At 47.8% G+C, this 23,899-nt stretch overlaps 1 protein-coding gene across 2 annotated transcripts in view; it reads left to right on the forward strand.

Annotated features, from left to right (window-relative positions):
* LOC126522101 (transcription initiation protein SPT3 homolog) overlaps positions 1-23,899 on the forward strand; it is a 108,600-nt gene that overhangs the window by 52,042 nt on the left and 32,659 nt on the right. For both annotated transcript variants that reach the window (XM_050170885.3, XM_055066191.2), the window contains exons 3-6: positions 11,896-11,980; positions 17,489-17,575; positions 19,741-19,861; positions 23,696-23,844. In XM_050170885.3, coding sequence (XP_050026842.2) covers positions 11,896-11,980; positions 17,489-17,575; positions 19,741-19,861; positions 23,696-23,844 — 442 coding nt within the window. The remainder of the gene's footprint in view (positions 1-11,895; positions 11,981-17,488; positions 17,576-19,740; positions 19,862-23,695; positions 23,845-23,899) is intronic.

Raw genomic sequence — 23,899 nt, forward strand, 5'->3', positions numbered from 1 at the left:
AGCGTCCCCTTTGTTCTCATGTCGCTTTCCAGGGGGCCAGCGGGAGCACTCTATAAAGCTGTTCGAAAAGCCCTCACGTAAGGGCTCGCGCCTGCTGCAGAAACGGGCATTAATTAGTGGACACTAAAGAGAGACATTATAGGTTAAACTGTGTACGTATAAATTACGTCTCTACAATAACAAAATGGTCGCTCCTAAAGTTAAAGGAGCCTGGCCAAGGCATGGAATTAAGACGCGAAAATGTGAGACGGCTGGCGATGACGCCCCGAAGTTCTCTCGCCGTGGCCTCACAGATTTCGATGCATCAACTCGGGTCTGGTTAACCGTTTATCGGTGAATAAAGCCATTGCACTGCATCCTAAAGGAACCGGGGGCTGAAACTTGGCGAGTTTTGAGAACGCTACCGGCGTCGCGAAGTGGCGCGAATACCAGAAAATAACTCAAAATTCGTCATGTCTCACTGACTTACTGGCGCAGAGGTCTAGTAATTATGGTATATTATGTCCACTGCGTGACGAAGACCTCTCCCAACTATCTCCTATCACCCGTGTCTTGCGTCACCTTGCTCCATTGTATATATGCATACCTCGCAAATTTCATAGTTTCATCAAACCACCTAGTTCTTGGCCGTACTCGACTTCGATGACTTAATTCCTTCCATTGGCACCCATTCTCCAGCTCTGTCAGACCACCGGTAATCTACCCTACGTATTGCGTGGCCTGCCCCAGCTGTGTTTCTTCCTCTTAATGTCGACTAGAATATCGGCTACACCCCCTTTACTCTCAAGTCCACACCGTCGTCTTCCTGTCGCTGAACGTTACGCCTGTCATTTTTCGTTCCATCTCTCGCTGCGAGGTACTTAGCTCTGAACTAGGATCGTCAGAATGTTTGACCTTAATTGTCTCTAAGGTGAATATCAGCTTTCTTTCCGCCAAACTCACAAAAATAGTCTTTGGAAGGAATAATTCACTCGTCCAAGCTTTTTTTTTTTTTTAATGGTGCTCTTTAGCGTGTCTTTAAGCCTTATCAAGGTAGCTTTTCGAGCAGCTACGAGCCCTCCCCCCCTCCCCCCACCTTTTTCGTGCTCAGGAAAGCGTTATGAGGCAAATGTGCACCAGCAGGTCGCGTTTATGTGGTTGTCAAGTGATAGTTTATACCAACGTCAACCTTCACAAATTTGAAATAGTTTAAAGTGAGACTATACGATTTACTTTGAATAAGTATGGTTCGAGAACTATAACACATCTACTTTCCCAAACTGGCTTGAAACAAAGTTCGAGGGTTGGTGATGAACTCCTCTCGCTGCGTGGTTTTTGGCGTAGTCACCGCTCAAAAAATCAGTGCGCAGCGTTTTGCGCTGCTCTTCACTGCCGCGCTGCGCGTTTACCCTTTATCGGTGAAGGCGATGTCTTGTTCATTTCAGTCTTGCACGTTCTTCAGTTCTTTCATTCAGGCGGCGCAAGAACGCACTCAGCGGTAGATTGAGTATAGAAGGCGGTGTCTACGGACAGACACTCGGTCTTTTGCTTTGGGAACGACAGTAACTGCATTTATGCTTTGCGTATTCTGACCGTGTGTCTGTGTGCGTCGTATGGCATGAACTTCCTCTTTCTGTGGGCTATTCTAGGCTATCATCTCTGGCCTGGCTTCATATATGTGCAACTGAAGTACATTGTACCCGCATCTAAGCATGTTTGCTCGCGTTTCTGTTGAGCTGCTGTTACGGGAGAAGAAAAAGATTGCGTCGCATCGAGCTTCTCTATATTCGCTTGCTTAAAAAAATATACGCGATGTCAAGAAAATGAATGACTATGGGATGACTAACGGTTGCTCTTCTTTGTACATACACTTAAAGTCAACAACCGTCTTCGACATTGGCTGTTTTTAATCTCCACGCTGCGGCTGATATTCATTCTACTCTTTTTTACTCTTTCTTCGTCGGTAACCAGAGAGCAACGCGATCACTCAATGACTTTGTGACGTCATTCTCTTCCTGTCCTGTGATCCCATAAGCACTCCCCCTTTGTTGGCCTCCGTTCATGTGTGAACCGCTCGTGCTAGACAGGTACTGTACGTCCAGCATCAACTGCCTTTCTTCCCATCCTTACGTAGTTTTAAGAAACAACCGCTTACTACGTTGCGACTTTGCCACGGAGGGAGCGCTTGTCACCTCTCATTGCAGCATGCAAAGCTGCGTACGCGAACGTGGTGCGTATATATGCAAAGCGGTGTGCGTAAACGCTGATTTACACAAAGTTCTCGCACTTTCCGTTTGCTTATTTCTTAGCTTTATTTTTAATTTTTCTTTTCACTCTGATGCGAAGAAAAGTGGCAGGAAAAGGTGGCCGTAGGCAAACCGAAAGAAAAGAAAGAGGGCGTAGTGGCGGTGCTCACTTGTCGTGCGCGGCGGCAGAGGCGAAAACGAGGCAGCCGACTGGAACCGAGAATCAAGTAGGCGTCCCCGCCACCCGCGCCGGTGCTTTTGTTTTCGCCTACCGTTCCCCTTACACTTGGTTCACGGAGTTCCTTTCTCACTTTCTTCGTCCATATACATGTATTTGTTGCTTACTCATTCCGCGGCGTTTCGAAGCTCAAAACTGTTTACTAAGCCCGTCCTGTACGCTTTTACGACTCTCTTGGGGCAAGCAGGAACGGGCTTCGGGTGCACATATAGGGATAGGGTAAGTGTGCCCGCTTATGTGGGCAGAGGCGCTTTTTCGGAGTGCCTGCGAACAGCGAGCGTCTGTATACGTACTGACTCGCGAGAGAGTGCTCGCCGTAAGATGGAAAGAATATACTGCTCGGGCGTAAAGAGGCATGGCGAAACTGCGTGCACGGTGGATGATGAAGAAGCGAGTCGCAGAAGATGGGTTGACCGAACCGTCGGGGAGAGTTGCCAACGTGAATCGTTTTTCTCCGTTTGGTGGCGGTGGGGAGGGGAGGGAGGAGTGAGGTAGGGAGAGCGTAAGTGGGCTTTGCATAGGTGCGTTGTGAGATTCACGGGGAGCAGGCAGCGCTATGTTGTGTAGCAACGGAAATGTTTGTTTATTTCCGGGTCGTAAACGCATGCAACAACCACTCAAGGAAGGGTGCAAAAGAGCAAATAATGCGTTTGAGGTTGTGCTAGAGAAATATTGGAAATCGCCCTGTGCGTTTGCATGTAACGATGTCGAAGGGGACTGTAACACCAACCTACTTTTCCTTATCTCGAGCCCCTGTCGCTTCATATCGCCGCGCCTGTATTTGTTGTCATTTTGTAAAAATGTTGCCTGTGATGGAGATTCCTTGTCTACCGGATGACACTTCACACTCAGCGCCTCTCGCTCACCGCAGCTTGTTTTTGCTGCCTCTATTACGTGTCACGTATATATGTCCGCTATGCTCGCATCTTGGAAGCTGGCCATTGCTGACGCCTTTGTTCGCTTCCTGGAGCTATTTTGACCGGCGAGCACTACAGCGTGTAAACAATTTGCAACGGCTCACGATTTCGAGCCGTGAATGATGTTGCTTAATAAAAGGTGATCAAGGCGAGCCTGTTTTACAACATAAACTGCCTACAGGCTACCCTCTTTTTATAACAATTGGGTAACACCCTTAATTGTCAAAAGTTGTATAATTTTGGAAATTACTGATGTTTGGAACACGCTTTGGCCTACACTAAAAGCGTAGAGCGGGACAAGGTCCCCAGCTTTATGCAAGCACTACGCTCTTTTAAGTCCTCGCTTTGAAGCTCGAACGTGAAAACCTGAAGTGATGTACTCGCGGAAGCAGTGGGATGCTCAGAAAAAAAAAAAAAAAGGCGCGCGTGAATAAATCGCAGAGACAGACGCGTACATATAGCTGGAACCCCTACCCCCCCACCCCGTTTTTTTTTGTTGTTCTGTTCTCTATTATTAATTTTGTCAAGGCTAAATTCACGCACTCGGCGCAACACTCCCCTTAGGTTCCTGTTAATGAAGTGACTTGGAGATTTCGGGCCACTCTTCCCCAAATCAAACAGCAGGTGCTTTCGCTCCGATAACAACGACAGCCTTTAGTTTTTTAGAACACCAAGCGTTTCGGGGATGATACCATAGCATACATTGTCGTTACATTACAGCTTATAGTGACAGATCGAGAGCAGGGGATTTCGACATGGTTTCTAAGCGCAGGAGCGATGGTCTTTCTTTCTGCAATCGCAAACAGCACGCGCAACTCCGCTTCACGTCAACAGTAGAGGCACCCACGCTGCATCTTTCGCTCGTGGGGGGATCAAAAGAACTTCATGCAACAGCTTATACGTTCTGAAAACTCGCGCAGCTTGCATGCACGATTCTATGACAACGCGTGTTTCCCGTGCCGTGCTGCCTTTTTCCTTTGGCAGGGGGGACGAGAATGCGTATGCCTGCCGTGTTGTCTCCTGTAGTTGTTCTCCTATAGAGCAACCCCCTCCCCCGTGTTCCCTATACAGGAGAGCTTCCTCCCCTTTTGTTTACCGCTCGTTTACGGGCCAGTCGCAAAGCGAATTCCCGTGTATGCAGATCATTTGGCGTGCCTGCCGCGTTCGGTCTCCCGAGCGCGCGCTTTTCTCTCCAAACTCGCATATATACCACGCGCTCGACACGGGGCCTATATACCCGCCGCGATCAAACCAACCCCTCCCCTCTACCCTTCTTTGTTCTACTCCCATGCTCCCTAAACTCTTCCCTACTCTTTCCCAATCTTATTCTCGCGTGTACGGGACGCCGCTTCCCTGCTTTTGCGCTAGCACTGCGTATCCTTTCCCGCTTGCTTCCGAGTCCTCGGAGGTTTGTTTGGCGAGCTCGGTTGCCGCAGTCGAGCTGGCAGTGAGCGTATACTGCCGCAGCTCCGCGAATGCGACCTCTCTTCCCCTGCTTTCCTCCCCGTTTCCACGCAAACCGCTCCCTGCCTTCGCTGGTTTGCCCCCTTGTACGTTGTTCTCGCTTGTTTGTTTTTTCCCCGAGTGACTATAGCTTCTCGTTGCGAGTATACACCGCACAGGCGCTGTTTGTTCCAACGCCGAGCTTCATCCTGCCACCGCGGCGGCTCCCTCTCGCATGCGCAGCCCGTAGCTTCGGGGCCGCGGCTTTCTGACTGCCCGAACATTGGTTCTCCCGGTTTTATTTTTCTCGATTCTCGTTTTTTTGTTTTGTCATTTTTTTTCCGCTCCTTTTGCGTTCTCGCGGGGCAAACTGGCGCGCGCAGCTTTCGTTTCCGCGAACGCACACCGCCGCCGGCCTGGTTCGCGCGCTGCGGCGTTCGTCGCTGTTGGGCCTCGCGTTAGTTTTAACGCCGCTTTGGGCCATTTTGCTCCTTCCTTCGCTGTTCGCTTGCTTGTGTGTTTTGGAGTGTGATGAGAGCGAGCCAGCGGCGTTGCACGTGGCGAGTGGAAAGAGAGAAAGAGAGAGAGAGAGAGAGAGTGGTGCGCTTCGTTCGTGAGGAAGCGCGCGTCGCACTGGCCTCGCGACTCGGTCAAGCGCCGGCGGCGAGAAATATACTTTCGGTCCGCGGCGTACCGACGCGCACCCCCGTCGGTGTCTCTTTTATTGAGGTTGCTTTCCATCGCATGAGGACTAAGGGCAGTCGCAGTGTGTCAGGCGCTTTGTCATGCGATCCACTTGTATAGATAACAGCTGCTTTATCCCATTGCCATTCCTTTTATATATACGAAAAGGTTTGCCGCGTCCTCGTCAGAGCTCATGCGTTTTTTGTTCCACTATGCACAATGCATGCATACTAACGCAGTTCTTCCTTATAAGCGAAGCAGAAATTTCCTGATTAGGCCCGGCTAGGGCTGGGATTTTCTGAGAGAGAGAGTGATACAGAGAGAGAGAAAGAAAAAAGAAAGTCTTTGTTTGCCGGGCTTTGAAAATAACGACCACGAAAAGCCACCCCTTGTTGTACGCGCGCCACATCCCTTTGATTTGCGTCGTGTATACGTCGTGTAGACTTGCGAACTTGCGCGGGACTTTGTTCCTGGGTCGTCCCTATATAGTCTCGGATAGCAGGGCCGCTTTCCCATCCCTCCCCTCCCCCCTGCTTTTGAACTTGTGACGACGACGGGCGTGCGCTATGTAGACTGCAAAACTTATTCACGTCTGGACGAGGCGAGCTCGTTACCGCGCTCCCGTCGTTTGTAGGGATTGAAAGAGTTCTGACGAGCTCAGTCTGTTCGCATGAGGAATGAGCTCGCATATTTTATTTTGACAAGCTCCGCTTGTACACGTGCGGCGCGCCTGGGTATGCGTAGCGAAAATAAAGCGTTGCTTTCCACCAGCCCCGCGTGCCTCTAGCTATGCCAGGTATAAAAGAAGCGATATCGGATGCGTTTGCAACAAAGCGAACGGTGTAGCGAAGCAAAGCATTGCTGTAGTTGCCCGACGGAGAACAATCGCACAGCAGCTTCCATATAGTAATTCACCGCTCCCTACAGTGCCTCTTCTTTTTCAGCTGCCCGTGCCTTTTCGTGAAAGCTTTGTGCATGAGACAGGACGGGTTCATTTGCAGACATGTGCAAGCAGACTGCGCGACATAGCTGGCGCATTCAAGATATTGAACGAAAGAATCGTCGAGGTTGCTTACTACAGCCGGTTTTGATAAAGGAAGAAAGCCCTATATATTAAAATTAGTGAAGCGCATACTGAGCTTTAAGGTAGGCTTGAGCGAAAGAATGGAATTGAGACAATTTTGTTTTTTTAGGGATCCGGGATACGACAAGCCACTTAGCGTAATTCGCCTTGGCATTTAAGTCAAGTTGCCAAAGTAACACCGAGCGCAATACACTGTCGTAAAGGCTCTGGCCTGTTCCTCTGTGAGTAGGATGTATCACTGAGCGGCACGCTTGTATCGAGGAATTTGCTCCTGTGGTCCATGATACGTATCTGTATATCAGTGTGAATATATATATATATATATATATATATATATATATATATATATATATATATATATATATATAGAGAGAGAGAGAGAGAGAGAGAGAGAAAGACCTGTTTCTATTCAGCCCAGCTGATATTTTTGCAGTATGCCATTTTCATGACACTCCCTACTCTGCTTCTCAGGTTCGTGAGTGGAAGTGCAAATAAGCTCAACTGTTGAAACATGCTGACTCTCCTTATCCGCTTCCCCAAATCGGCCTAGAGCCATCATTTAAATATATTATTCTCTCTCCTTATCTGTATACTGGAAAGCGAATTCAAGGCAACTCGCTACTGACGTCATTTCAAACCTCGCTGCTGGCGTGCAGCCTTCACTTCCGGTGCGCACTCTAGCGTTACGTTTTGTGCAGCAAGCATGCAGTGCATACGCTTTCCCGAAATTTGCGCCCCTCATTCTGTTCGCTGGTGTGGAGTTCGCTTCGCAGTTCGTCGAGCTCGTGCTAATCACAACGGCGGCGGAGCGGACGATGGCGATCGACTCTCATCTTCGATCCCGTGTGTGGCAGCCTGCCCCTTTTGTCTCTCCCAAGATCGTGTTCTTCTGGCGGAATTGGCCGATCGCGGCAAAAGGCGCTGCTCTCTGATGTGTGTCTTCCTTTACTTCTTTTTCTTTCTATTATTTGTCGGCAAACCTCTCTCACAAAGGGGCGCGGGTACCTGATGCGGATCTCTAGATCCCACAGCACTCTTCGGGCATCGAGCGCATATATAGTCCGAGCTTCTGTTCTTTCATTTTTTTCCCTTCGGAACTAACGACGCCGCAGTCACCCTCCTTTCCGCTTCTCTTTACTTCTCCCGTCTCTCACCCCCACCTCGATGGCCGTCTCCTTGTTCTCATCGCGTCGATGGAGCCGCTGAGTTATTGTCATTCATTATGCATTCGCTCCTTGGATGTATGCGCAGATTATGCGCGTACCGTGGATACCTATACGGTGAATGCGCCGGGGAGAAGAAGGTGGAAGGGAACGCGCCGCTTTCTTGGGCTTCGCTTTCTTGCTTCCATCTTCTTTTCCAACTTTTTTTTTCTTCTTCTTTGTCCTTGTTCCATTCCACGCACCACAGGTCATCTGTCTCTCTGCCCCCTCAGTTCCGAGCCCGCTTTGTCAAATACATGCAAGGGCATAATACTTTCTCTCTTTATCACCCATTCGCTCATTTCTGTCGGAAGCGTGCTAATTTATTTTACGTTCTTTACTTTCTTTACGTAACGCAGTATGTTATTACCAGTTGCTGTCAACATGATGTCTGTCCACGCTTAGCTAAACTGAGCCGATCAGGCCTGCAAGGTCATAGTTTTCGGAGTTTGGCTCGCCGCACCTTTTGAACGGCGAATACGTTAGCTGCGTCTGAAAGCTGTGCTGCTCACGTAGAACCGGTGTCATTACGTCGTGATGCTCGGGCAGCTTTTGTGGCTGAATGGCGAAGCAGCGATGAGTGAAGTGTTGTGTTTATGCGAGCTCGGAACCTTTTTCTTTTTTCTTTCTGCTGTTGTGACTGATTTTGTTTATTCCGTGCACGCAACTTCTGCTGCTGCCGTTGTCGCCTTCTCGTATGTTCGATAATAGCGTTCTCCGTGCTGGTTACGTAAGTCTAGTGCCGTGTATTTGCTTATGTATACTTCTATGGTGTCTTTTAATTCAACAAACTGGTTACTTTCGTTAAGTCGCACTTGGTTTATTTGGCATTTCTCTCTTTGCAGTGCTCCCACTCCTGCGCCAAATGCGCCGGGCGAGATTCCCCGTGAAAAGAAACAAACACAATTTTGCGTCAAAGTGCGCCAAAATTAGCGACTTCGCATTACGTTTGTGACCGCAGTGGTCTACAGACGCGCATAGCGCGCACAACCAAAGCGGCTTAATAAATCGAACTTCACGTTATCTATACGTCGCCGACCGATAACTTGGGCTCGACGGGGACCGCCTAAAAGTAGGAGAAATCGGGAGTCGTAAATATCCAAATTTGACTAATTCACGAGTGGCTAAAGAGTGCCATATTCTCGGGTGGCCAAATTCGTAGTTAAAGTTTACTCCCGTGAGATTTCGAGTCACTAGCGTCAGACGCGCCGACGTCTACGAGCGACGGCATTCTTGTCACTGCGCCAGGAACTCTATACCGTGCGCCGATGTGTCCGGTGCTAGTCGCGCGATATGTCGCGAAAGTGAAAGTATCTCCGAAAGGGTTCGGTACAAAAATAAAGCCATAGTTTGTCCACGCGTTCCTGCGTGCACTTGAGCTTGCCTACGATCTGGTCAGTCCGTATCTGGGCCATTGGCATGCTGCCAGCACTGATAGACGAAATTACAATCAATGTATGCGCCGAATCTTCAACCTTTGGCAACATAGCAGGACCGCGATTTTGTAGCGATGCCTTTTCTGGTTTCATTGCTTTTTTTATTGCGCTTCGTCAGTGGTATAAGTGGTGGTCCGCCTGCGTTATCAATTTTATCAGCCGGCCGTGAACGGTGGATGACAAAGACGGCACATATAATCGAGCGGAATGCATCGGTACACAAAATTGCGGCCCAGAAGTCGACCGCGGTATCATAGCCGAATGACGGCGTGCTTTGAAGCTTTCCTATAGAGCCCTCCACCCTACCCGCCGCCGTGGTTGCTCAGTGGCTATGGTGTTGTGCTGCTGAGGACGAGGTCGCGGGATCGAATCCCGGCCACGGCGGCCGCATTTCGATGGGGGCGAAATGCGAAAACATCCGTGTACTTAGATTTAGGTGCACGTTAAAGAAACCCAGGTGGTCGAAATTTCCGGAGTCCTCCACTACCGCGTGCCTCATAATCAGAAAGTGGTTTTGGCTCGTAAAACCCCATAATTTAATTTTAGACACCCCCCCCCTCCCCCCTAGCATCTCTTACTGGCCGTAGCAGCCGCCGGCTGCTGCCGCTGCTCGTGCGTTCTCTCCGTATAGCTCACTCGACGAATGGATGGATAGATGGATGGATAGATGCATGCTATGAGCGTCACTTTTGAAACGGGGCAGTGGGTAGCCCCACCAGGCTCTTATTTTCTTGTCGGATGGATGGATGGATGTTATGAGCGTGCCCTTTGGAACGGGGCGGTGGGTTGCGCCACCAAGCTCTTGCTATTGTACTGCCTAATGGGCTACCCAGGTTAAAGGAAGAAAATAAAATTAAAAAAAAAACCACGATGAGTTCCTATAACCGAATTTTCTGACCACCTGTTGTGAACTTTGTTTTTGTACGTCTCCGTTTTTTGTTGTTTCCCTACTTTTTTTCCACTAATCTTCCGATCGACTTTCGCTAATCTATCTCTCGGCTGCGGCTAAAGCTTGGCGGCGAGACGTTGGCGCCATCTAGGAGCTATGGCACACTACTTCGCCCGCATCAATGGAAGGTACAAAAGGGAAGCCGGCCTGCGCATGTGGCTCCTCGGCTGGTGGTGGAAAGGGCGAGGAGGCCGCGAAGCGGAAAGCCGTGATGAGGAGGGATAGAGGGCGCCGGAGGACATAGCCTCACGTTGCTAATGCGTTACGTCGCATGGCAACTGCGTGGGCGGTCGCATCTGCGCCTCCAAGGGGAGGTCACGTACTCCGAACAAATGGCGCGGAAAGGTGTACTCCAATTTCAGCGCCAAAACACCAAAGTGACCACCACGAACACATATGATTAACCGTTACATTACACTGATGTGTTTCGTTTGCAAGACATTGAATTTCCTCTGTAAAATACATACATAAAGCGTTCGGTTTCACTTTGCACTTACGTAGAAAAAACACGCACTTGTTTCAGCACTCCTTACGTATTTACGGAAAGCTTCGTTGTATAAAATTCGAGCGAGGCACGTTGGATCTGCTGAATTTTTTTTTTTTTTTTGTCAACATTCACTGTCCTCGTTGGCGCAGACTTAAGGCGCACTCACACTAGGCCGACCCGACACCGATTTCGGTCTGCCGACTGTCGGCGACAGCATTTTTTTACCTTCGTGTGGGCGCCTCTGTCACACTGTATACTGACGCTGAGCTCTCCGCCTACCCCGTCGGCAGATTCACTCTCGGCTGTCGTGGTTCTGGGAAACCGTGATCGTCGACATCAGACACACGGCTGATGCCGTTGTACTAGCTGGAATATTTCGCGAAGGTTCAGTTTCTCACGCAACATAAGACCTCAGGCGCGCAAGGTATACGCCATGCTCAAGAGAGAGTAGAAAGGCATCCGTTGGCATCAGCGTACCAGGGCAGCGATATATACTCCAGAGGTCGGCGCGAACGTGACGAATATTTTTCGATATTTGCACTATGCTCTAGTTTTCTCAGCCTGGATTTGCAACGACATTCGTCTGCAATGACGGTTGAACAGGCGCTAGTCAATAGTTATAGCGAACGTTATAGAAAACTAGAATAGTTATAGCGAGCGAGTTGGTAGTGGAAATGCCAATGACGAATTCATCTTATTAACGGAAAGCATAGACACCTGGGGGGGGGGGGGGGGGGGGGGGAATTTGTAACTCTTTTAATTCGTAAGAACACTTTATTATTAGCGGGCTGCCTTCATAAATATTATGCTCGTTCTCAAGATTGGCTCAAGCGGCTTCTTGCGAATTACTCTAGCGTGCGTATTGCTTTGTGAATTCGGGCGTATGGTGTTCGATTCCACGAAACATGTCGTTCGTAAGAGCTGTTTGTTATTAACCAAGTGTCTTTGCTAATGCCAAATGTGCCATCACGATATACCGAATTTGTCCTTCCGAAGCGTTCTTGCATACGAATTGCTGTGTGAATAGGGACACTGCCCCCATATCTATCGACTGTTGTACGAACCAAAACCTTGTCGATGACTTGTGAATGGGACCAAGACGTTTGTGCATGTACCCTTATGGCGAAATGTAGCAGTGAATGAAACTGACTTAAATCTAAACGATGTTCCGCTTCTTGCCCCCCTCTCCCCCCCCCCCCCCTTTTTTTTTTGTCTTTCTGTCGTGCGCAGGCACGGCTTTGGCGACAGCCGCGAACCGCTTCTCGAGTCGGTTAAACTGGTGGAAGACATCGTGGCGCAGCAGATCAAGTGTGTGGTGAGTAGCGAAATCATGCATTATTTCTTTCAAATTGCGATTTCTTTCTTCAATAGTGGGTAAATCATGCGTCAAAAGGTATTTAAAAGATGCATTTTGTTTCCTTCAAAGTGGATGACGTCGGTGCTGCACAGAGATTGTAAGTGTGGAAGATAAGCTTCGCAGAAAGTGATTGAATTCGCACTATAAACATGCGACGTTTTGATCACGAATACCGACGGCGTCGCACACATATCGGCACTTCGCGAAACCATTCCCGAAGTCAATGCTAATGCAGTGCTTGTGTGACCTTCTTCGCCCGTCTTTTCGTCCGGCTTCTGGCCGTACTGAGCTTAGTCGCTTCCGTGCTACGTACAGATAGGCTTGGGGCTGTACCTCTAATTACCATTAAGCTTTTTTTTTTCCTTTCTCGTTTAGTGTTTAGTGCTGCGCCATCTTAGCGCTTCTTACATTCTGAAGGTCTCTCCTTCGATCTTTTGAGAACCACCTCCGCTTTCGCGATCACCCGACACCCGTTCCCAGATCATTCCCATCTTGTGTGTTTGCTTCTCCGCCTGAAGGGTCATAACGCGGAGGCGCAAGCCATGGATCCAAGACGGCGCAGAGCTTTGTGCAGTGCCATGTCTCACGGGTGCAACTTGTAATTTTCCGTGTGTTGCGTGTTTACCGTATGGCGTCAATAATTGAAGGATCTTGCTCTTGCTTCATCTATCTATGTATATTTTTTTTCTTCCCTATGACTTTCAGCAGCTGTTCCTAATTTCCCACCTTAGTGGATTGCGCCACTCGTCCTCCCGGCATTTCCCCCATTCCCGTATACACGATCCCGCGATTTCGTCGTCGAAAGTCATCTTCGCAGTCTCGGGAGAATGGTTCCGTCACCTCGCGTTTCGTTCGAGTATCGCGCGGGGGCCACCGGGAGAAGACGCCGTCGTTGTTCTTATTACGCGACGTCGCAACACGACGCGCGCGCCAGTCCGACGAGCGACTCGTGTTACACGCGCGTGTTTCGCACTGCCCGCGTCATAAGCGATTTTTTTTTTTTTTCGAGATGCGCGCATTTTCGCGGGATGAATCTTCAAGCGGGACCCGGCCTCTCCGACGCGCGCTAGGAGACATTCGAGACAATGCCCACCCCTGATGGAACGAAAGCGACGACGTGTACATATGGGCGCGAATGCGATGCCAGTACGTTCGGCGCACCCCTTTTTTTCCCTGCCGGAGCGTCTTCGCGGTGTTCTGTGACAGCGGAGAAAAGGAACGCGCGACGGCTTCATATTTGCTCCTGTTTTGCATCGTTTGTGTAAGAAAGGAAGGTAATCGATGAACGCCATGAACATTTCCTCCTTTCTTCATATTTTTCTTCTTTTATTTTTCCCGCGCTAGTGTTAGTAGCGGATGAAGAACATTCGACGCCCAAGGGCTCCGGGCGTGTTTAGCGGCAGGTTTTGTCAACAATTTTTTTTTAAAATATATATCCTGACTTCGTATTTCTTCTTTCTCTCCTTCTTTCACTTGTTTCTTTTTACCTTTTTAGTGACACGTTTAGTTTTGTGACTATGTTAACGGCATTCCCTCACGAAAATAATTTGCCTTCTCAAGTTCAGCGGGGTACCTTATCGCACTCGCAACGACGTTTCGAATTCTTCATTAAAAGTTCGAAGTCGTGCTATGCAGGCCTCTTTCTTTTTCCTTTGCTTTAGCTAATTGAATTTTTCGTTGCGCCTATGGTAAATTCGATTTTCACTCATTCTTTCTTTTTATTATTATTGACTTGTCTGTTTTGTCCACAGCAATAGCTTCGCGCACCGGCTTTAGTTGCGAAGAAGGGCGTATAGTTCAAGAATATGTAATTAGTGTGACGCCCTGGTCAGACAGATTATTCCTGCAAAACAGCAAAATGAGACGTGGCTGGTATTTGAGGTTGCTGGATGCAAGAAAGTGCAGACGATTTACCCATTGTGAGCAACAAGCGGCGCTCAATATAACATGGCAGCATCTAACCCTCTCCGCACCGCAGTGCCCTCGCTATGCCTCATCCGACGTAAATGGCAGAGATGCGCATCACTCGTGAATTTTTGATGATCTATAGGAAGCTGCCGCGAGCATCTAAGGACCTTTTCGACCCTGGGGAAACGATGCTCATGTCTCGCCTTTTTTTCCTTCGCAGCGTCCCAAAACTTAACAGAGGCGCTCATACCTTCGTAACTCCTGGCCACGAAACTGTGTGATGTGTAGCACACGTTTAAAAAGCTTGGTCTCTGCCTCCCCTCCTTCTCCTTACGTCCAGGCTGGTGCTCTCTCTTCGTGGGCGTTTCTTTGCCGCTTCGGGAGGCGGAGGTTGCTGGCCACGTGACGGTATCTCGCTTATGGCTTGTTTCCTACTTCTTTCCCCTAATCTTCCTCATCCGAAGCCCCTCGAACCCGAGCAGCCTCCGATATGGTGCGTCGACGACGAACGACTTTCCCGTTCTCGCATCAGCATTCGTTGTACGTCTTGGACAGGCGCAGAGAGCATTGGTTCAAGGAGCCGTCGTGTGCCGGTGGGAGGCAGAGGGGGAGGGATGAAGCGCATGCATATTTATACGCATCGTTCGCCATCGAGACCCGCACCGCGCGTAGCATTTTCCGGAGGACGGAAGAAAAAAACTTTGCATACCGGCTTATATGTAGATGACTCTTGCCGCTCGACGCGCGATGTCTTTTCTTCCCTTTAGAGTGTTTCGCCGTTCACTTTTAAAATTTCGCCCGCCTGATGGACTTGGCGCATTAGCAGAAATGGCGCGCCATTTGCTGCTACTCGAGAGCAGCGGCGAGGTGGGCTCTCGGAATCTTTGTACGCCGAGAAAAGACCGACTGCACTCAGAAACGTAAGCCGCAGAAAGAGAGACGAACGTGCGAGCCCGATGACTAGCTATCATGCCCTCGCGTACGTTTCTGGTTGGGGAGACTGAGCGTGAAGCCAGCCGGGTTACCAGGGACGATGGGGAGGGGAGCGTGTGCACATTGTTGTTTCTTACTTTCAGCTCACTTTGATAGTTTCAAAAGCCTGGCCGCCGCCGGTATGCCCTGCTTGGTGGCCACCCGTGTGGCCCTTCACAAATCCCCGAAGGTTAATTGTGTCGTTCTGCTCGCGAAATATTTGTTGAGAAAGATAGAGGGAATTAATTACTAGCGCTCTTTTCTGGTTCTTAAGTTATCCAGCACTAAATGGCGGCGATGGTGGGCGCTTTCGTTAAACGCGACCTATCAAAGATAAGAATGTCGAAACAAATTGGCACCTTCCGTTATTATACCGCTGTGGGCTTAGGTACCTTAGGTACTGCACCTTTTTGTTATTATACCGCTGTGAGCTTAGATACAGAACTCACAACTGTTAGTAACAACGGGGATGCGCGCCGCTCTATTGATGCCGTTGTGCTTTACTGTAAGCTTCTCATAGCATGGAGTCACGTGAGTAGTGAGCCAGACTTGCGTGCAAAAATGTGTGCTTTTGATTCCCGCACAATGGCGCTGGGTATCAGGAGTTAGTGCCGCACGTAACATGTGCTAGAATGTTCTTGCTAACGGATGTCAGTAATTTGTGTTGTGCCCGGTATAAGCGCAAAAATATTTCGTACTGCAAGGCCTCGCCTGCACAAAATCTGTGTTTATTATTCCTTGTATGTTGCTGGCTGGAAGTGGCGTTTCTTTAGAACGCTTGCACCTACCGTATAGTAATCTGTAGGTGCGAGGAAACCATCGAGCACCTGTTGTGTGTCCTCGCTACGACGTTCAACGCCCATCTCTCCGGACAACTCTAAGCCGGCTTTACCGTGCCCACATCCGTCGCTGGCAGAAAAAGCTATTTATGCGCTTGTGCAGTTCTTTAATTGCACCGGCCTGAGCGATCCTTTATAGTTATCCTGGGGCTCTATAACGTAAAAGACTTCCAAACTGTTTTTATTCCAACCTCCTGACGTCAAATTTATGTCACCGCCAACGTAAGCATCGGGCGGTGACCCGCAGCGTTATTTGAACCACCCAATCAAACGCTCTCCGCGTTTATAGGCGGTCACCTTTGTTTGATTTCAGAAGGAATAGCATTGCCAACCTTGACAGGTTTTTCTCATCTAATTGACTGCCGAGAGGCGAGAAGTAAGCAGAAATGGAGAGGGTTGCGGTGGAGCCAAGCGAGCGCAGTGAACGCAGATAGCCAGATGAAGAGGGTGGTGCCAGCGTCTGGGATTGGCCCGCTTCTCCTTGCTTAACTTGTGATGGTTGTTCGAAAATCGCGGTGGCAAGCAACTGAAGGTTAGAAATGTCGCTAAAATGGATCCTCAGCGAAGAAATGTTGGCAGAGTGATGTCGTATACCTGATGAACGACTAGACAACGTTATACTGAAACGTAAAAAAATTTTATTATACGCAAATAAATCTGTTCTCCCCAGCAACTCCGAGCAACGAGTGCCAGAACGATCGGTAGGCAGACGTCTTCTATTATTTTCGGAACGGCGCAGTCTCCATTATGCATATTAACGCATCTCTTTAATGCGTACACGTCACTTTGACGTGGTCGGTTTTCACGGTTTTGTAATGTCGCGTGCCAGAAAAGCGAAGAGGGCGCAGCCCGAAACCTTGTCACCAATAGCGAAGGGCTAATGCCAAACAATGTGTAGAATCGGAAATAGTTATTTTTCTTTCGTTCGGTTTAATCATGCATATTTAGTGTGCCCACATCATATCAGATCGGGAGTTTTCGCTGTTTTCGTGACGTTGCGTGACAGACAGGTGAAGCGGGGGCAGGCCGAAAATTTTTCGGCCAGTCCTGGAGGGCTGATTGCATAAATGGAATAAAAACAGCTTGGAATAGCTTTACGTTACAGCGCCCCTGTGCATTCTCCCGCGTATACGCTGATCTCACCCTCTCCCTCTTCTTCCTTCTGTTCCCCTCTCCCTTGCCCACAGTGTGAGATAGCACATTGGACGCTAGTCCGGTTACCCTCCCTGCATTTACTCTCCTTGCATTCTCTCTTCCTTTCTCTCATATGTTGTTATTGATGTCAGTGTATGGCTCAACGCCGTAGAATTTTAGAAACAGTGGTCAACTGGTCCGTCGGTGTGTGCGTTGGTATTATATATTCAAAGTTTTGACAGCTCATTTGATATATTAAGCTTCTATATTATTCGTTCGTAGCATTTATTGAACGATGTTTATTTCAGCCAGAGCCCCAGAACTTGCAGGTGTTGCGCTGTCATATATTGCGCGTTTGTGTGTTTGTCGTTGTCATTGTTGTTGTTATTGCTGTTGTGCACACGTGGTCCTCTAGTTTGTGCATTCAGTCGCGGTATCACTTAAGGGAGCTTGAGCTGCAGAAAGTTTCTCATCATTTGTATTTTGTTTAATTTCAGCTGACATTCGCCAAGTCATTGTATTTAAATAACGCATCCGCCACGGAGAGCTTTGCAGCTGTCTTTATTAACAACCTGCCTGTCTAACAAGTGCCCTCGATTTTGTTATTTTTAAGTTTCATCGGGCGGCGGAGGTGGCCACGCTTCGCGGCTCCAAATCCGTGGCCATCGAGGACATCCTTTTCCTCATGCGGAAGAACAAGGTGAGAGCAACCGGAGAGTCCTCAAGGAGCGTGCATACTTAGTCGTCGCCGCTATACGTCGTCTTGATTCGTGTGGTCGCGAGTCGACTTTACCCGACAAAAACGGGACGTGCTGGCTCGTCGAGGCGACTTCATGGGCAAGAAATGACCGAGGTGATTTGCCGGGCTAAGATTAGCCAGTCGGGATCGTTCGTGTGAGCGCCTGCAGTCCGACCGTGCATCGGGTCCTTACATCGGGTCTCTCTCAAGCTCCGTGGGAGACAATTTCCGTGACTGTGTGCTCACGCCATTGGCGTTGCTTTTACGCTTTGCAGCGCCGGACCGACTCGAGACGCCGAGTTGCCCCTAAAGGCTCGAGTAAGAAATAACGAAAGCAAAATCGGGCCAGGAAGTCTTTAGCGCCGTCATGTGACGCACAATGGTTCGAGAGTGAACGGGACCTAGCCGTTTCCTTCATTTTTTGTTTGTTTGTATTTGCACGCCTTCGTAGTTGAGTTTTTTTCATGGGCGGTGGTGTGACTCCTTTTATTTGGCGGCCCCTGCTTGCGTCAGAGTACTTCTCAATCGAAGCGCCGCGGCGCCACTTATCCCGGTCTGCTTTCTGATGCAAGTGCGCTCCGAGTCGAGACGAAAACTGTCCTTGCAACGCGTCATCTGCCCCGTTAAATATCTCTCTCGTCCCTTGTATCTGCTATTTCTTGTACCCTCTTCTCCATTCCTCCCTCTTTGCTTTCTTTATTATTATTTTTTCAGCGCTAAGCACAGAATGGGGTGCAAGCTCCCCGTGTTTTGTCCGCAACAAGCTCCGATGCCTTCCTATAGTGTTGTCGTTCTCCAAAGTATCTTTTTTTTTTACATTTCATGTCCTAGTTTAATTGCCAGTCGCACTTATTTGCGTCCGTCATTTTGTCCTGGCAGCTTTTAAAGGGGTCTTCCAAGCCTCGCCATGACATATCGGCACTCTCTGGGAGCCGTCATTCTGCGCCATTGAGTCCGGGCTCTCAGTCGTCTTGTTTACCCTGCGTTCGCTGGGAGGCATTTAGCATCTCTCAGGAGTGCCTTAATGTTCCGGGATAAGCGTTCGCTGCAACAACCCGTCGCCTCGGCGAAAGCCGTGGCGACTAAAAGGAGTCTCCCTTGACGCGCTCGGCCGCGTCGCACGCTGGCTTGTGTTCAAGTGGGCGATGTCAGGAAGGCTGCACGACGCGTCATTGTAATGTAAGCCGCTTATGCGCGCGCCCTGGTCACATACCGACTTTCAAAAAGAGCGCGCGGGAAAGCGTCTCATTGTCCGTGCGTCTAGTACAGTGCTGGAATCTATCTTCGCGGCAGCTTGCCCGAAGATCTGAGCCAGTTGAAGTGTCCGCATTGTCGTCGTTGTCTGCAGTGTTTACGAGATGTCAGCGTAATCGCGCTGTTCTGTATGTGCTGCAGCAGCGCTGTCGTCGCAAAGAGTGACGCGTTTACATCGCAGTTCGATCGCTCGTTCTACGGTGACTTGAGCGTAATGCCAAATATGTTAGTAATATACCAGTGGTAGACGTACCATGTAGAACTTCATGTGGAATTAAGGGGTTGGCGGATGTCTTGGCCGGATGTGTATTTATTTATTTATTTATTTATTTATTTATTTATTTATTTATTTATTTATTTATTTATTCCATACTGGAGACCTTACGCGGGTTCAAGCAGGGTAGGCAAAGAAAGAAAACATAATGTTGTCACAGACAGATTACACCATGCGAAGAGCTGGTATATTTTTAAAGCCGTTTCATTCCGTTATAGTTTTTGCAAAAAAAGAAAGAAAAGTAAGCCGGTTTGTGAAGTACGGTGATAGGGAAGTAACGCAGTTTAGCATGTCCTGTACGTGTGTTTCGTTGCTCGAGTTCGCAAGTACTGGTCGGTGTCGACAGTTAGTTTGTTAGTAGGAGTAGAGATAAGAAGGTGAAAGCTATAAAGATAGACACTGCTTCCTGCTGCTCAGTCGTAGTTGTTTTGTCCCGCGTATTCTGACGTTGCATTGATTAGTGCCCTCGGCTCAGGAATCTAGCTTTGTGCTTAGGCAGATCTATACGCCCAGGTGTTTCTGCCTCTCTTTTAATTTTATTTTTTCTCTACGTATGATGGTCGGCCATCATGCGCTTTGGCTGCATACTTCGGCGCAGGTCAAGCTGAGCCGCTTAGTTCGCTACCTGGAGCTGAAGTCCATGCAGGGCTACATTTACTCCAAGCTTCCTACGGATGACGAAGAGGCTACGGCGGCGGCACTCGCTTCGGCGGAGTCAGGTGAACGATGTGTTCTACTCGGATACAACATTGCATGTTTTTGGCTAAATGATGCGTCTTGTACTAAACCAAAACGAAAAAAAAAATGTTCATATACACAGGGAAGAAAAGATGGAGACGAAAGAAACCTGGCAGAACAAACTCGGACTGAGTTTATTACAAACAACAACGGCTGTTCTTATCACTGACGTCGTATGATCATGATGAGAATAAGCTGTTAAGCTTGCCACTTTCGCCGAGAGAAATAAATTTGTTCCGAGAAAATGAGAGGGAAAAGAGGGGAGGGAGGGCTTGCACGTTGTAAAACGTACCATATTCAGGAATACAAACAGAACCAAAAGAAAATAATGTGGCCATGTGCAGAGTACAAGTTTTGCGAGATTTAAGTCTGTCGAAACGTATCATGTAAGATTATGTACACTGTGCACAAAATCATGCTATTATTGTTGTAAATTCTTTGTTCGTACGACCTAATAATAGCCTATGAAAAACACAGCATTACATTGAAGCCAAGAGGACAGCAATACATGATGACTTACGGAATTAAAGGCGCATTTATGAATTAGGAATGAATTTATTTGTGACAATTCAGTTGTCCAACATCAGTGATTGCCCAACGGAGCGCTTGCGATGCAGCTTATGATATGCCGATTTAGGTAGAATCGGAAAACCGTAAATGGAGAGCAGGTGGGAGTTCGAACCGGCAGCCAGCACTGTGAGGGAAGGCTGGTTCTGCCAGAAAACCGACCAAATGGCAACCCTAATGAAACAGCTATAACAAACGATTCAAAAAGCTAGTCTCATTTTCAGGAAAATGTACCTCTCATAGGCTCACGTAGTAATCGCCTTTCTTTGACATACGAAAACCTTGCACAATTCCCAAGGCGCTGTTTTTTCAGTACTTTTAGAGGGCAGCTCTTAGGCGCGTGTTCTTGCGGCGAGTGTCGGCGTCGGCGTAACCGAGTGAACGAGCACAGCGAAAGATGAAAGAACGAAAGCGGTGTGCAGCGGAGGATGAAAGACGCGAGGAGGAAAGAGGTGGAGGAGGAGAGTGCAGCGGAACCATAAGGCGGAACGCGATAGGGTGAGAAGAAAAGCGTAATGCGGTGACGATGGCTACCAGATGGCGCCAGAGTTAGCACGCGTCGGCTGGGAAGTCTGGCGGCGGCGGCTGCTGTGAATCGCGCCCACGCGTCACCCACGCGCTGGCTCTCGCTATCTCTAGATTAGCGAGGCAGTCGTGCTATACTTCGCTCCGTTTGCACCGTGCCGCACCGGACAGATTGTCCGTGCCAGCCAATATATATCGAAATGAAAACACGTATAGAGCTGCGCTCAAATTTCGTGGTAGGGAGTATCGTAATCTTCGGTGAATTTTTTTAATCGCTTATCGTGGTTTGCAATCAGTGTGCTGCCCGTACGCTTCCGAGTGATCCCAGTTTGTACAGTTCGTCTCACGAGCGTTGTGACGAGTGTTCGCGGTCATCGAGCGAGATCTTTTCATGTTTGCCTGCGCGCGCGTGACACCATGCTTGCTTGCTTAGACCGCGAATGTTTATTGAAATTTGTACGACCGATAAAACCACGAAGGTTGCTTCATGTAGTTGACTAATACTTTGCTATCGTTATCAATACTTCGCCTTCCGGGCGTAATTGCGAATTTCTTAGTTTTAGTTTTAAAATTTATGTGCGGCTTACCCTCATTGATGGTGTCTCTACAGAGAAGCACGCTTCACAGTTAACTGGACTGATCTAATTTTTGTTGTCGAAGAAAATATGAAAAGGGACTTGTCCCCCTTTCCTGTAATGGCAATAGTGAATAGGTTAGCAGTCACAAACTGAAATATCTACTGTGCCCAATTGATACGGGTAGTTTTCAAACGCTTATTCTCCCAAATATTCAGTTCTCAGTTCACCGCAGCATAGCTTGTTTTTATTTTTCCTAATTTCCGGAAAGTACACTCATGCGTTCGCATATCATGTTAACATGTTAAAGTGACGGGTTTGTTAACAGTTTTAACATGTTAACATGTTACCAGTTTTACGTGTTTTCATTAATACAGTACAATCTCGAACAAAAGAAATCGCTCAAACGGAATGGCTGCTTAAACGGAATTGCCTCTTATACGGAACAGACTTATGTTTGGTTGGTTTTCTATTAAGGCAATGCAGCAAGCACGTCTTAAATTGAACCACACGTTTTCCAGCATCGGTTGAAGAGAACTAATGATATTACCGGAAGTGTAAGTGAGCAGCCAATCATACCGGAATTGCATGTACTCATCATTTTTTGCGCCTTTCTTGATACTGCGCCTTGACTAATGTGGGTCTACCGTTGTCGTGGCTAGTTGTGGTTTCTTTGTTTTGGCAACATCCGTGAGCTGTATGTTGGCTTAACGTTTCCACTGGCGGCACAGAAAAGCCCGCGCAATTGATCACTCTAGAGACAAATATCGAAGTTATCGATGACTTAAAGAGTGTTTTCTTCACTACAACTTATCTTTTTTTTTTTTTTGCAAAAGGACTTTCCTTTTTTAATGTTTTCTGCTGCTAGCTCTAGCCAGCAGCCGAGTGCAAGTAAAGATTTTGTAACAAGAATGTAATGAGAGCTTCTACACCAATTATCTGTCTTTGATAGTAACGTATGTGCCCTTTTCAAAAGAGCATCTTGCGTACCCTTGAACTTAATCTCTCGGTAGTTAAAGCTGCTTATAAACGGAACTTATTTCCCTGGTCTCTTATGGTTTCATTTAAAGAGAATCTACTGTATTTATTGCTGTGCCATGGCAAGCATGTTTGTCACCTCTTTTACTGTCTACATTTTTATCTTTGTGGCTATTATTGCATTATTTTCGGCGTTAGTAATTAATGGAGTAAGGGCTGTCAGCTGCGTTCTGTTCTGGTCTTCTGGCAGGAGCAACGGTGAAACCAACATTGTCGTGCCAGTCATGGTTGTTTTCTTGTTTTTTAAGGACTCCTGCATACACTGCTGACAGCCTTTACTGTGCAAAAAAAACTTACACAAACCTGTTGTGTTAATTATTGTTTTTCACTTGGGACAGTTCTAGCTTACTTCTGTTACAATGATAAATTCTGTAAGAGTTATAATTATTTGACAAATCTATATGTTATGTGAACCTGCGATTGTGAGCAAGGACTTTTAAAAATACATCTTTTGCCTTATAGTACACGCATGATCTCTTTGGAAACGCAGTGCTGATTGTTGCTCTGGTGACATGGTGCTGCCGATCAAACTTTTACCACTTGTTGGGCAAGGGACAGGGCACACATGAGGCAAAGACGCGGTAGCTGTTTCCATAATAAATACTGTGACAAACATATTTTTTTAATTGCCATAGCATTTATAGAACCTTCAAATTAGATCGAGAATCTGTGATTACAGACTTTTTAGGGACCACAGATGAATACTGTCACTTCAGGCAAATAGCCTGGCAAGCTTGAATGGCAATTATGTTATGGCAGTCATAACATGGTGATCAGGTTATGTAATGCAGTCATGTGAGCATGTGCTTGAAAGAAAAAGAAGACAATTTTTGACTGACTTGATGGGGGGTTTATTTTTTTGTTATGCATGGAGGTGAAAAACAATGAAGAAGAGCCATTGTCCATTGTGTTTCCTAATTTGCATATTGCTTTATGGTGATGGTCAGTGTAGCATGAAGTCTTGTCGATGAGAAACGAAATAACTATGTTGCAGCTCCTGAAGGAGGCTTTGTGAGGAGATATCACAACACGATGGTTCCTATTTTCCATTTGCAAGTGGAGATGTTGAGGAAAAAACTTTGACATCATGATTGTTTCGATTTCTTGCAGCTGTGGCCGATGTAAAATTAGAAGGTGCACCTCAGTTCAAGCGGACAAAGATTTGCCGGGACTTCATTTCATTTATTGATCAAACAGGAGAGCTGGCAGATGTGTTCAGCGAGTCTATATTTGATGAAGTCAAGCACGAAAGAGAAATGGCAAGTATCAATCAGTTGAGCTCAGCTTGCATGTTTTGATTTGCATGAAACAGGT

Source organism: Dermacentor andersoni, chromosome 6, assembly GCF_023375885.2.
Source record: "Dermacentor andersoni chromosome 6, qqDerAnde1_hic_scaffold, whole genome shotgun sequence".
NCBI lineage: Eukaryota > Metazoa > Arthropoda > Arachnida > Ixodida > Ixodidae > Dermacentor > Dermacentor andersoni.